The sequence below is a fragment of the Pteropus medius genome, unplaced genomic scaffold (genome assembly GCF_902729225.1).
Source record: "Pteropus medius unplaced genomic scaffold, Ma_sr-lr_union100, whole genome shotgun sequence".
NCBI classification, from domain to species: Eukaryota; Metazoa; Chordata; class Mammalia; order Chiroptera; family Pteropodidae; genus Pteropus; species Pteropus medius.
The window spans coordinates 19,785-32,285 of NW_024342016.1; the positions used below are offsets into that span (position 1 = coordinate 19,785).

Genomic DNA, 12,501 nt, shown 5'->3' on the forward strand with positions numbered 1-12,501 from the left:
CGCCCCAGTGCGCAGGCGCCGACCTCATGCTGCGCGCCGCGACTCGCACTGTGTGCCGCGCCGCCGCCCGCTGTGCACGACGTTCCGGGCCGCCGCAGGTTCACACCGCCGTCGCCATGTCCCTGCCGCCGCGGGTTGTCTCGGGCGCTCAAGCCCGGCCAGCCACCGTACTAGGCGCCATGGAAATGGGACGCCGCATGGACGCACCCGCCAGCGCCAAGGCCGTGCGAGCCTTCCTGGAGCGCGGCCACACCGAGCTGGACACGGCCTTCATATACAGCGACGGCCAGTCCGAGAGCATCCTGGGCGGCCTGGGGCTAGGGCTGGGCGGCGGCGACTGCAAAGGTAACGCCTGGCTCCCGCGCCCCGGCCCCTGACTTCCCCCTGCACCGTGCAGTGCTGACCCGGTCCCAGCCGTGATGCGCCGACAGCTTCGTCCCCTCTCGGGGCGCCGACCTCCACTGGCCGCCCCGCAGCTCTCTGAACCCCCAGCTCCTTAGGCCCGGAGCACACCTAGCCCCGACAGCAGGACAGTGCTTTGTCCTGACTGCTTTACCCTCCCCTTATTCCTCTGGGGGCTGCAACTCGGGAACCCCCGCGTCTTACGCGGATCTTGGTCTAGCCCTTCGCTTTCTACCCCCGTTGCTTTTTTGGTGCGCCTCTCTGAGGCACAGTTCTCCAGAACTGTGCTGTCCCCGCCTCCAGCCCAGCCAGCACGTTACCGGGTCCCAGGCGCTCTGCCTCTGCCCGTCTCCCCATTGCTCTCACTGCCCGTGCGCTCCCTGAGCAGCCTCCCTAGTAAGTGGTTATAATTTTGGTCTTTCATCCGTCCCTAGACTGCTGTGTTCGATGGACGCCAGAGTCCGGGCTTGGGGAGCAGGGATGATAGAGTGAGGAGTGGGGAGGTGTGAGAGAGGCTTTGTTGTCAGGCTTTGTTGTGAGGTTTTTGGAGGGAAAGTGACTCGGACCTATCTCCAGGGAGCTCAGTGTGGTGGGGAAGATTGAAGCCAATGATGGCAGAGAAACCCAGAAGGGGAACCACTTTGAGGTGAGGGGACGACAGGGACAAGAAGAGGCAATGGGAAAGGCTCAGAGAACAATGGAATTCGGCCTTAAAGAAGGGGTCATTAGAAGCTGAGGACACAGCTGTACCAAGACTGGGCTTGGAAATGTGAAGTGCCTGGCATGTGGAAGTATGGCCAGTAGGCTAGCGTGGCTTAAATGGAGGATGTGTGAGTGTGGTGGGACTGTCCTTCATTAGCTGATGCCATTAGAAGTGATCAGGGGGGTGCCTGGCACATAGCGGGACCCAGTAAATGTTATTACTATTATCACTACCACACTTTGCTTCTTGATTTCCACTCTGAGGCTCTTCCTACCTCTGGGGTCCTCCTCCGATTCATAGCTTGGTGGATCCGGAGGAATAGAATGAGAACATGTATCTCAAACCTACACTTCCTAGTTCACTTGACTCCTTCTTTTTGATAAGGAAGATTTTGCTTCTGAATTGTTTTTTCTCCTCCAACCCTTCCCTGCTTTCTTTGAGGCCAGGCTCGCACTGAGCCAAAGTCCTCAGGTTGGACGTGGAGTGAAGTCCACACTAAGTATGCAGGGGAATGGGGAAAATCTGGTTGAGAAGCTGTGGGACTTGTCCTGTCCTATCCAGGTGGTCTGATGACTCCGCTCTGAACTGCTGAGTTGCCTTTGCTAAGCATGAAAAGGGCAGAATCCATCCACTCATCAACCCAGACAACCACCATTCTTAAAGCACTTCAGGCTGCTTGCATGTCAGAACATTATCTCGTTCTCATGAGGATTGTGTCTCTTCTGTGAGTGAGAGTGCACGGTTCTGTGAGTCTAGAAGGGGAGGACAAACTGTAATTCCCTTCTGCTCATTTTACCTTCTACCTGTTTCTCAAAATGATCTTTGCCAGAGCCCCTGTTCAGGGAGATGCGTCTTCTTCCTCAGTTCTCACAGCAGCCTCTTTACTTATCTGACTATTTCCAGGCCTGCCCCCTTGAGGTCTTTCTCTGTACTGCAGCCAGAGTGCAGAACACACACCGACTGAAGTGTTTGACGGTATTTGAGAAAAAAACCCTTTGAGACTAGGTCTGTGACCCTTTTCTTGTCCCTTGTCCCACTGCTCCTACCTGGAGTTTATGATATTATAACTCAGAATTGCAGGTATGGCTTTTCACATATTCTATTGTCTTGCCTTTGACTTTGCCCTAGTTCTCACCCTCTGGAATGTGCTTCCTACCTTTCCTTGTTGACTGGGACTCATTCTTAGAGAATCAGCTAGGGGTAGGGGGGTTGTCATCCTGTAGGAAGCATTCCCTGGAATTCCTGGGTTGGCCACACATCTCTCCTCTGGGCTCTTTTAGCTCTGGTGCTTTCCTGTGCTTCAAGTACTGTGTTGTAACTTCACCTTCTAGACTGAGGTTGAGGGCAGCGATCAAATGTGTTTAGTTTATCTCTGTGTACTTAGCCTCTGGTGCAAGGCTTGGCACAGCCAGCAGTTTGGTGACTAATAATAATTATTATGACAGCAGTGAACATTGAGAACTTACATTTAAGACATTATTTCATCCTCATGATCTCCTTATAGGAACAGTTCCATTATTATCATCCCTATTTTACAGATGACAAAACTTAAATAATTTAGTCAGGGTCACATGGCTAGTAAGTGGTTATAATAAGTCTCTTAATTGTTATATTCTCCCCCAAAAGTGAAAATTGCCACCAAGGCCAATCCCTTGGATGGGAATTCACTGAAGCTTGACAGTCTCCGGTCCCAGTTGGAGCTATCACTGAAACGATTGCAGTGCCCCCGGGTGGACCTCTTCTACCTTCACTTGCCTGACCACGGCACTCCTGTGGAAGAGACGCTGCGCGCCTGCCATCAGCTGTACCAGGAGGTGAGGGTGGCTGCTCTTCTTGGCCCGTCACTTCTCAGGAGAGTGCAGACTCCAGGGCTGTCCCAGAGCAGACAGCTAAGACAGACCCCACTCCCAGGGTCCCCACCCAGCTCTCCTCTTCCTGGTCTCCTGGGGCTGTGTTGGGTTCTGACTGCTGCCTCTTCCCTGCAGGGCAAGTTTGTGGAGTTTGGCCTCTCCAACTATGCGGCCTGGGAGGTGGCCAAGATCTGTACCCTCTGCCAGAACAACGGCTGGATCCTGCCCACAGTCTACCAGGTGCGGGCAGGGCTGCAGAGGCCTCAGTCTCCAGGGTTTTGCTGATTCTGGCTTCTCTTGGCTCCTCTGACGGCCCCCAACCCCCCTCCATAGCAGCCACTCTCCTGCTCACAGCCCTCAGATGGCTCCCAGGTGCCCTCAGGATGACTTGCAGATTCCTCAGGCCAACCAGCAGGCGCCTGCTCACTCTGACCTTGGTTCTCCTTCTGCTTGTGTGTGCACTTTGGTCCCGTCCTTCCCACTTCCTTGCTCTGCGTGTCAGCCTGGAACAGTCCTCCCCCTGTTCTGATGGCTCTTCTTCTGGAAGCCTTTCCTGATGCCCCAGTGGGGCCTCCAGTCTCCAGACCTCATCTTCATGCATTCAGCGAGTATCTGTGAGCTCCTGCTATGATCGTAGAACCCACCTTGACTGTGATTATCTGTCTCCTCTCTGTTTTGACTCAACCCTAACATCTCTTGGAGGCAGAGACCTTGCTGGACTCGCTCGTGTTTGGAAACCCAGTGTCCAGCCCACAGATATTTGCGGCACAATATCACTAGTCTGTTTCCTTTCTTTGGGCCCAGCACTGTCTCCCCATCCCCTGCCACCACTAGTGATTTTGGAAATAACTGCTGAAGTCCTGGGCAGGTTTTGACTGATGATTTTAAAAGAAGGCTGGGGTCCCTTCCCTTGATACATGCACCCCGCTCCAGCCAGCCCTTCTGTCCACAGGGTATGTACAACGCCACCACCAGGCAGGTGGAAACGGAGCTGTTCCCCTGCCTCAGGCACTTTGGACTGAGGTTCTACGCCTACAACCCTTTGGCTGGTACGGGCTGCTGCGGGCCAGGCTACCCCTGGAGGGAGTGGGCCTCCCTGGCCCTGGGAAGCAGGGAGGGGTTTGACAAGAGGCTGGGCTGTGTCCTCCATCCCTCTTGGGTACCCTCCACACCCCCTCCCCACCCCCCGCCCAGTCCAGAGCAAGCTCTGGGAACAGTGTGGGCCAGGGGATCCAATTGCAGTCTTCCCACAGGGGGCCTGCTGACTGGCAAGTACAAATATGAGGACAAAGACAAGAAGCAACCTGTGGGCCGCTTTTTTGGAAATAAGTGGGCTGAGTTCTACAGGAATCGGTGAGCTGGGGATGGGCTGCATCAGGTGGGCAGAGTGAGGGGGTCCTCTTTATGTGAAGTGGAGAAGTTCTAGGATGCTTTCCTGGGGGCTCCAGGTCTTCCCTTGCAGCCTGGACCTGCATCTCTTGATTCCTGCAGGATTACTTAGCCCTCTGTGGGGCTTCTTGTTTTCTTGGGACTTCTGTAAGAGACTGAGGATCCTTGGACCTTATTTCAGGTCTTGCAAGTGATAGCTCTTCTCTGAGAAATGCTCATTACCTGTCAAAAGGGAACGAAAGAGCCCTGGATTGAGGCCCAGGAGGCCTGGGGCCTATGCCCTGTACTAGCTACCTCTGCTCCACTGGTAAAGGGAGGGCAGGCTTTGAGTTCTTAGGAATAAAGATGTTGCGGTCTCTGATGAAGAAGCCAGCATCCTGGGTGGTTCTGCTGCCCAGTAAAGCAGGAGACCCACTGGCAGAGAGGATACTGGCCCCTGTGCACTGTGGGGTTGAGGCAGGTGCCGTTGCCCTGGTCAGTTTGTTATCTGCAGCCCCAGTGGTACTGACCCCATGGTACTGACCCATTTGCCACCCTTCCCACCTGCAAAGCTTCTGGAAGGAGCACCATTTCAAGGCCATTGCCCTGGTGGAGAAGGCGCTACAGGCTGCATATGGCACCAGTGCTCCCAGCATGACCTCGGCTGCCCTTCGCTGGATGTACCACCACTCCCAGCTCCAGGTAACCCAGCTGTCCCCAGAGGCTCCGCAAATTTCTAAATTGTTTTTTCCTGTAAAATTTCTCTCTGTTCCAGTTCTCATGGGCAGTCCTACCATTGTTCCTAGTAGTTGTCTTAAGTGTCAGACTCTGTGATGAGGGCTTTATAAACATGGATTTAATTATGACTTAGGCTGATGTGCCATTTTCCCAGTTCTACGAATGAGGAAACGGGGGCTCACATAGCTATGAAGGGGGTAGAAAATTTATCAGACCCCGTTAGTCTCATTCCTGGTGGGAGTGGGGGTCTCCTTTTCTCTCTGGTGTTCCCTGACTTCCTGGCTAACATTTTTCTCCTGCTTCAGCCATATACAGTTGCATAGTGTCTGGCACGTACATAGTAGGTTCTCAGTAAATGAGAGCTAAGTCCTTTACATAATTATTTGTTCCTATAACCACACTGAAAATAGAGAAGATTGAGTCTCAGAAAGGTTAAATAACAGCCAGTTTATAGAGGTACTGCATGGCAGAACTGGCTGTGAACTCAAGTCTGTCCGAGGATGAGCAGTGTGACAGCAGATGGAAAGAAGACAGGATTTGGAGTCACATAGTTACAATTGTTGAAGGCACCCTAAGTATTTCCTAGAACAATATAGGGCATAAATAAACAGTCTCATGCCATGTCTTGGCAGAGGTGAGGCTGGGAGGGGGCGTATGCATGCCTGGAGCCACTGTGGTGTAGAACTGTGTTGACGTCTGGCCATCTCCCCTTCCAGGGAGCCCACGGGGATGCGGTTATCCTAGGCATGTCCAACCTGGAGCAGCTGGAACAGAACTTGACAGCGGCTGAGGAAGGGCCCCTGGAGCCGGCCGTCGTGCAGGCCTTTGATCAAGCCTGGCATCTGGTTGCACACGAATGTCCCAACTACTTCCGCTAGGCTTCCATATGGCTCAGACTGCCAAAGGTTTCTTTCTTTCCCATCGCCCTTTCTGTTCTCTCGCCCTGGCCAGTCTTTGCCTTAAGCCGATTTAGCGTTGTCTTTCTTGATGGTCTGGATCCATGCATTACTTTTCTTGGTGCCCGCCTTGCTCACAGTTGCCTTCAGAATGTGTAAAGGCGTGGGCTGAGCCCTACTCAGGCATTTCCTGTCAATAAAGCAGGCACTTGACCTGGCTACAGCCCAGGCCCAGAGTGAACCCATAAACTTGTCTCCTCGACTGCTTGCAACTTGTTTCCATCCTGTCTGGGGGCCTTACTGCCAACGGTGCAGAACCATGAGCTGGAGTTAAAAGGACAGAGGTAGTGAGTGGGTCTCCTGCTCACTGCTCTCAACTGACCTCCCAGCAGCAGAGCTGGTGGCCCTCACTCTTACACGGAATAGAAAAAGAGAGCCAAACACCCTGAAGGAGATTTTCTCTCATTTAGAATTACATCGCGAAATACTGAGACATGGAGAAATTTGGGCAGACACCTACCATTAGAGGCAATACCAAGAAGAATAAAGGCTCCAAGGATGCTGTGGAACATTTTTAACTCTCAGTTTTCCCAATTGCTTTACATTTGTTTTAGCTAAAGTCTCCTGACTTGTCACTCATAAGTTTCTTGGCCTTAGCCCAGGGCCTCCTGCTGTTAGGAGTTGGGGTACCATGGGCAGCCAGGGTCCCCATTTCCCTCAGCAAATCACTGCTCCAACTAAGAGGCACCCAGGGCTGGAGAAGAAAATAAATCCCAGGTCCAGTGGTTGCTGTTTAACCAGTCGCAGTGCAGAAAAGTCACTTGAGCCCTGAGGTTGGGGTGTGGGGGTAGGTCAAGCCACAACAGAAGTCAGCACTTGGAGCCTGCTCATCTTGAAATGATGACAGGTGCTTAATTTGGAAATCCAGACAAAACCATCAAAGACTCTGTTCTAAGAAAAGTCTCATTTGCTGTCTAGAGAGAGACACTGCAGACAAAACTATTCTCTGCAGAAAAGTCACCCTTCTTTGTCTTCATCCATGATAAAATGGGTGCTTCCTCCAAGCACGATGGTGTTTCAGTTATCATTACACAACAAACCACCCCAAAACCGAGTTGCTTAAAATGAAAAAAATCTCCCAGACTGATCTCAAGATTCAATGTAATCTTTATCAAAATCCCAGCTGCTTTTTTTTCCTCCAGAAATTGACCAACTGATCCTAAAATTCACGTCCCAGATGGATGACCCTGAGCAAGTCATTTCACCTCTCTGAGCTTCTGTTTCCTTATCTGCAAAGAGGAGATCACAGTTCCTACCTGGAAGAACCATCTGGCCCAGGCAGATGGAGCAAATGGTGGCTACCTCCACCTGTCAGGACAAAATGGGACTCAGAGGTTAAGTGTGGGCTCCGGTGTGGCCTGACAGAGGAGCAGTTAAGACTTTAGAGACCCCTTGGGAAGACAACAAATTCTTGATAGTGAATCCCAGCTCCATCCACCCGCCCACGGGAGAATGATGGCACCTGGGCTTCCCAAGGGAAATCTTTCCTCCTCCAGTCCCCGGAAGCTCAGTCAGGATCATCGCACCTCAGAGGCAAAAGACCCCAGTATCCTCTGGTTTGCTGTGATCGTTTTGCAGATGGGGAAACTAAGGCCCAGGAAAGGGCAGTGACCAGCTCATTGTCACACTATATGGCAGGACACAGGGCTCTCATAAGATGGAACAACAGATCAGGATTCTGGAGCCCAGGCCTGTCCTGCTGGCTGCCCCCAAGCCTCTGCCATGGCTGTCCGAAGAGCCCACCCTGCCCAGAGCCGGCCCACCTGCAGGGGCAGCTGGTCAGCAAGGAAGGAGCCGATGAGGTTGCAGGAGTCCCCGCCGATCCAGCCCAGGAGGAACCACACGGACAGCGCCTGGTCCATGTTGCCCGTCTTGCAGGCCTTGATGTACTGTCTGTGGCAGAGAGGGAAACACACGCTCAGGGGCCAAGGGCCGTGATGTCGCCTTGACATCCAGGAGGCTGCCAGACGAGACAACCGCGGGGCAGTGACGCAGGAGCAGCAGACGCCAGGGAGGTCGCCTGGGAGCCCATCCTCCCCACAGGCAGGGTCCTCGTGGGCATTGCTCACATTCTCCTCCACAGCACCCTGGGGTCTCCCAGTGGAGACCTGGGGTTTTTACACGGTCCTGAAGTTTCATGTCAGGCCCTGAGAACCACTTCAGAGGGACCCTAGATTCTTTCTTCTATGGAGCGGGCAGGGAGTTGGAAAAAAGGATGGTGGTGGCGGTAGCAGACCCAAGGCTGCCCTATCTCCAGGAGCAGAAGACAATAAGTAAGATAATGGTAATGGGCCGAACCGCAGACTGTTATCTCTTCAAAGAGCAATAAAGGAGCATGGGGCCGTGGCTCCTAGAGCTCTCCACTACAAAAGCCAGTGGCTTTCAGCACCCTGGTTTTTTCCCCAAAGGTCCTTGGTACTGAGACCCTCTCTTTGGACCTCCGGCCGTCTTGGCGTGTGCCCGATGACGACAGTGGCAATGATGATTTAGGCACAGTTCTGGGCCCTTCGTGTGTATTAACTCATCCAGTCCTCACAGCCCCCTATGAGGTCAAGTCTATTTTGATGAACCTCCTCACTGGGGGCTGAGCGAGGCGGGTCACACAGCTGGGTAGTCTCGGAGCCAGGATTCATACCCACAGCCTGAGAGCATGGACGCCCCTTCCGCCTTCCCCCGTACCTTGCCCTGTGCATCTCTTTCGCCTGGCTGTTCCTGAGTTAAATCCTTTTATAATAAACTGCTACTCTAGTAAGTAAAATGTTTCTCTGAATTCTGTGAGCTGCTCTAGTAAATTCATCAACCCCTAGGAGGGGGTTGTTAAAACCTCCAATCTATAGCTGCTTGGTCAGAAGCCTAGGTGACAACCTGGACTTGTGACTGGTGTCTGTAGTGAGAGAAGGGAAAGTCTCGGAGGACGGAGTCCTTAACCTGTGGGGTCTGATGCTGCTTCCAGGTAGACAGTGTCAGAACTGAGTTAATTGCTTGGTAGTGTAGAAATAAACCCACATATCGGATTTATCAGTATCAAATAAATCTATAAGACTCTTAAATGATAAGGGTAAATCTGTTACTTGGATTAGACTACGAGTTCTCAGATATGACACCAAAAACACAAGGAACAGAAGAAAAATAGATAAAATTGGACATCATCACATTTAGAACTTTTGCGCTTTAAAGAACACCATCAAAAAAGTGAAAAGACAACCCACAGAATGGGAGGAAATATTTGCAAATCACATGAAGGTGTTGTATCTAGATGTGAATTTAAAAACGGAGTTCTATGGAAAGTTAACCTCACAGGGTAATCTGATCCTAAATTGCTAACTGGGCCGGGCATGGTGGGGAGTCACGCCCCAGGCCTTTAACTTCTTTAGTAAAGGCTTATCTTCCCCTTAAGCAAAGCCCTGTCCATTTTTTGTCGTGCATCTAGGTTAACACACCTTTGAAATAAGCGTAACCACCCTCGACGGAGCACACAGTCTTGTTAAATATCCTGTAATTCAATCCCTGGCTTGCTGCCTCCCACCTTCCTGTCATCTTCCTTATGTTCCCTCCTTAAGTTTAAATGCATAAAAGAAAATGCATATCTGTTATTCTCTGGAGCATTTGAGATTTGCTTCCTGGAAAGTGTCGGCGGTTTGGCTCAAATAAAATCTTATAAAAATTCTTTATAGGTTTGGACATTCTTACATCAACACAAGACTATATAAAGAACTCTCACATCAACAATAAAAAGACAAATAATCCAATGACAAATGGACAAAGGAACAGAATAGACCTTTTACCAAAGAAGATATACAGTTGACCAATAAGCACATGAAAAGGTACTTAACAATACTAGCCATCAGGAAAATACAAATCAAAACTACAATGGGGTACCACTTCACACTCATTAGGATGGCTACAATAAAAAAGATAGAAAATAACAAGTGTTGATGACGATTCAGAGAAATTGGAACTTTCATACACTGCTAGGGGGACCATAAAATGGTGGAACCGCTTTGGAAAATAGTCAGTCTGGCATTTTCCTCAAGAAATTAAACATAGAGTTACCATATGACCCAGCAATTTCACTCCTTAGGTATATACCCGAGAGGAGTAAAAACATATGTCCCAACAAAAATTTGTACACGAATGTACAGAGCAGTCTTAATCATAATAGCTAAGAAGTAGCAACAACTATTTCAAAGGTGTGTTAACCTAGATGCGCAACAAGAAAGAAGTTATGTCCATCGATGGATGAATGAATAAGCACGTGGTGCGCACATACCCAGGAATATTACTTGAACGTAACAAGGAATAAAGTACTGATACCTGCTGTAACATGGACAAATTTTTAAGACGCTATGTTAAGTGAAAGAAGTCAGTCACAGAATGTCACATAGTGTACGATTCCATTTATAAGAAAGGTCTACATAGGCTGATCTATAGAGACAGAAAGCAGACAGGGACTTGGAGATTTGGGCGAAAATAACTCATTTCCTTTTGGGTTTCTCTCTATGGTGATGAAAATGTTCCAAAACAGATTGTGGTGATGGTTACAAAACTCTGTGGACATGTTAAAACCAATGAATTAGACATTTAAATAGGCTAATTATATGGTACGTGAATTATCTTTCAATAAAGCTTTTTGAAAAATGTTAAGCCCCTGATGAAACCCTTATCATTGTCCCTCAGGATACAGAGCAGACATCCTAACAGTGCAGAATGGCCTGACCTTACAGGGCCCTCGATGACCTCTTTGACCTCACTTTTCCTTGTCCCCTTGACCCTCAGATGCTCTGTGCAGCCATGGCATTGGGCATACATTGTGTAAAGGCTCTCTGCTGGGGGCTTTACATACACTCCCTCAGGCCAACCTCAGAGCAACCCTGTGAGGCAGGGAACAATATTCCCATTTTACAGATGAGGAAACTGAGGTGCAGAGCAGTGAAGTTGCTTACCCAGGTCGCAACTGCGTGGAGAACTCGCCCGTCTGGATCCAGAGCCCACGGCCCTGAGCGCCATGCTGTTATGTCCTGTATATTGGTTCTCCAATCACAGTAGTGGCCACGTTATTTTGCAGTCACTGCTCGGCTATTACCAGACTTTCATAGGACACAGGCCCTGTTTGGTGCATCCCAGCCTCCTCCCCGCAACCCCGCCTCCTCTCTTACTAGCTGTGCAACCTAAAGGAAGTTACTTAACCTCTCTGGGTTTCTGTTTCCTCATAAAATAGAGATAGTAACTGTACCTATTTCACTGGGTTGCTATGAGGATTAAATGATGTAAAAACATGTCAAGTGCTTAGAACTGAGCCAGGTACATAGTGGGCACTCAACAAATAGTAGCAAGTGTGATTATTAGTGCATGTCAGCATTGCCCAGCACAAGGCCAGGCCTGGGCAAGGCCCTCCCAGGCAGGTTGGAAGTCAGTGGGTAGGGTCAGGGAGGAGCACACCTGGTCTTGAGTCTGGAGAGGCCCATGGCCAGACAGGCAGCTCCTCCTCCTGCACTCCCTGGGGCCACTGCCCCACCCCTGCCACCTTGGCACTACTCACGGGAAGGTGGATGCGGCAAAGCAGAGAATGGACACCAAGCCCAGGCCCACGCTGGCCTCGTCCCAGCCATCCTGGGCACATTCACCAAACAAGTCCCATATCCACTGGCGGGAGCCGTTGGGGCAGCTGGAGAAGTTGCTGAAGCCCAGTTTCTTCCAGACCATGGCTGAGGAGGGCAGGAGGCAGGCGAAGGCTCTACAGGGAGAAAGAGAGGGGGTCTTCAGCCTCGGGTGGTCTGGGTCCTAGGTGCCGCCCATCTAAGCCTATCCCCAGCTTTATTATCTGGCACTGACTGAGCCCATGAACCAAAGGATACTACCGGCCTCAAGCACAGAGATCAAAGCAAACCCCTGCCAGCCACATCTTCAGGGGGAGCTGGATCTACAGTCGGGACAAATGTCTTTATCTCCGAGCTTAAACCTCGGTAATGCTGTGACTTTAGCAAGTGACTCAGCCTCTCTGTGCTTTAGTTTCCTCATCTGTAACCTGGGCTGATAACAGTGCCTCCCTCATACAGTTGTGAGGGTCAAATGGGTTCATAAATATAGTGCAGAGAACTGAGCCCTCAGACATGGCACCTTTGTGATGACTCTTGAACGTTCAAATTGTTTTCAATTTTGTTTCAATTCTGCTGTGAGGGCCTGCTGAGACCGGGCCCATGACGTACATTATCTCATTTAAATTAGGCTTGTCACCAACATTGGTTCTATGGAAAGTAACCTCATAAGGTGATCGGATCATAAATTCCTAGCTGGGCAGGTCATAGTGGGGAGTCACGCCCCAGGCCTGTAACTTCTTTATTGAAAAGTTTCAAGCCGGCCCTGTCCATTGCTCTAGTGCATCTAGGTTAACACACCATTTAAATGCCAGGTATAACCACCCTTAAGAAAGCACAAAAGCTTGTAATCCGATCCCAGCCTTGGGATCAGATTCTCCCACCCTCAC

General features: G+C 50.6%; 2 protein-coding genes across 5 annotated transcripts; one reads left to right on the forward strand and one right to left on the reverse strand.

Annotated features, from left to right (window-relative positions):
* The first annotated feature begins 11 nt into the window (after positions 1–11).
* Positions 12–6,206, forward strand: LOC120599641 (aflatoxin B1 aldehyde reductase member 4). The gene is made up of 7 exons (XM_039858725.1): positions 12–345; positions 2,732–2,919; positions 3,091–3,195; positions 3,908–4,004; positions 4,209–4,308; positions 4,896–5,025; positions 5,778–6,206. The coding sequence occupies exons 1-7, from the start codon at positions 27–29 to the stop codon at positions 5,937–5,939; spliced, it is 1,101 nt and encodes a 366-aa protein (XP_039714659.1). The 5' UTR covers positions 12–26; the 3' UTR covers positions 5,940–6,206.
* LOC120599665 (lysosomal amino acid transporter 1 homolog) lies at positions 4,258–11,971 on the reverse strand. 4 transcript variants are annotated; one of them, XM_039858763.1, is made up of 3 exons: positions 11,557–11,971; positions 7,781–7,910; positions 4,258–4,566 (listed from the first exon to the last, which is right to left on the reverse strand). In XM_039858763.1, exons 1-3 carry the CDS (start codon positions 11,718–11,720, stop codon positions 4,522–4,524), a joined length of 339 nt encoding a protein of 112 aa, XP_039714697.1. In that variant the 5' UTR covers positions 11,721–11,971; the 3' UTR covers positions 4,258–4,521. The 4 variants fall into 4 exon arrangements, with proteins under 4 accessions (XP_039714697.1, XP_039714708.1, XP_039714687.1 ...); XM_039858774.1 differs by lacking the exon at positions 4,258–4,566 and adding an exon at positions 5,429–6,281 and having other exon boundaries at positions 11,557–11,968; XM_039858770.1 differs by lacking the exon at positions 4,258–4,566 and adding an exon at positions 7,187–7,246 and having other exon boundaries at positions 11,557–11,969.
* Positions 11,972–12,501: the final 530 nt, after the last annotated feature.

Excerpts from the sequence above, each read along its gene's own strand:
- LOC120599665 (XM_039858753.1), bottom strand. The coding sequence starts at position 11,720 with ATGGTCTGGAAGAAACTGGGCTTCAGCAACTTCTCCAGCTGCCCCAAC. Across the intron at positions 7,911-11,556 it reads TTTGCCGCATCCACCTTCCC|ACAGTACATCAAGGCCTGCA; the intron begins GTGAGTAGTGCC and ends TCTCTGCCACAG.
- LOC120599641 (XM_039858725.1), top strand. The coding sequence starts at position 27 with ATGCTGCGCGCCGCGACTCGCACTGTGTGCCGCGCCGCCGCCCGCTGT. Across the intron at positions 2,920-3,090 it reads GCCATCAGCTGTACCAGGAG|GGCAAGTTTGTGGAGTTTGG; the intron begins GTGAGGGTGGCT and ends TCTTCCCTGCAG. Across the intron at positions 5,026-5,777 it reads ACCACCACTCCCAGCTCCAG|GGAGCCCACGGGGATGCGGT; the intron begins GTAACCCAGCTG and ends CTCCCCTTCCAG.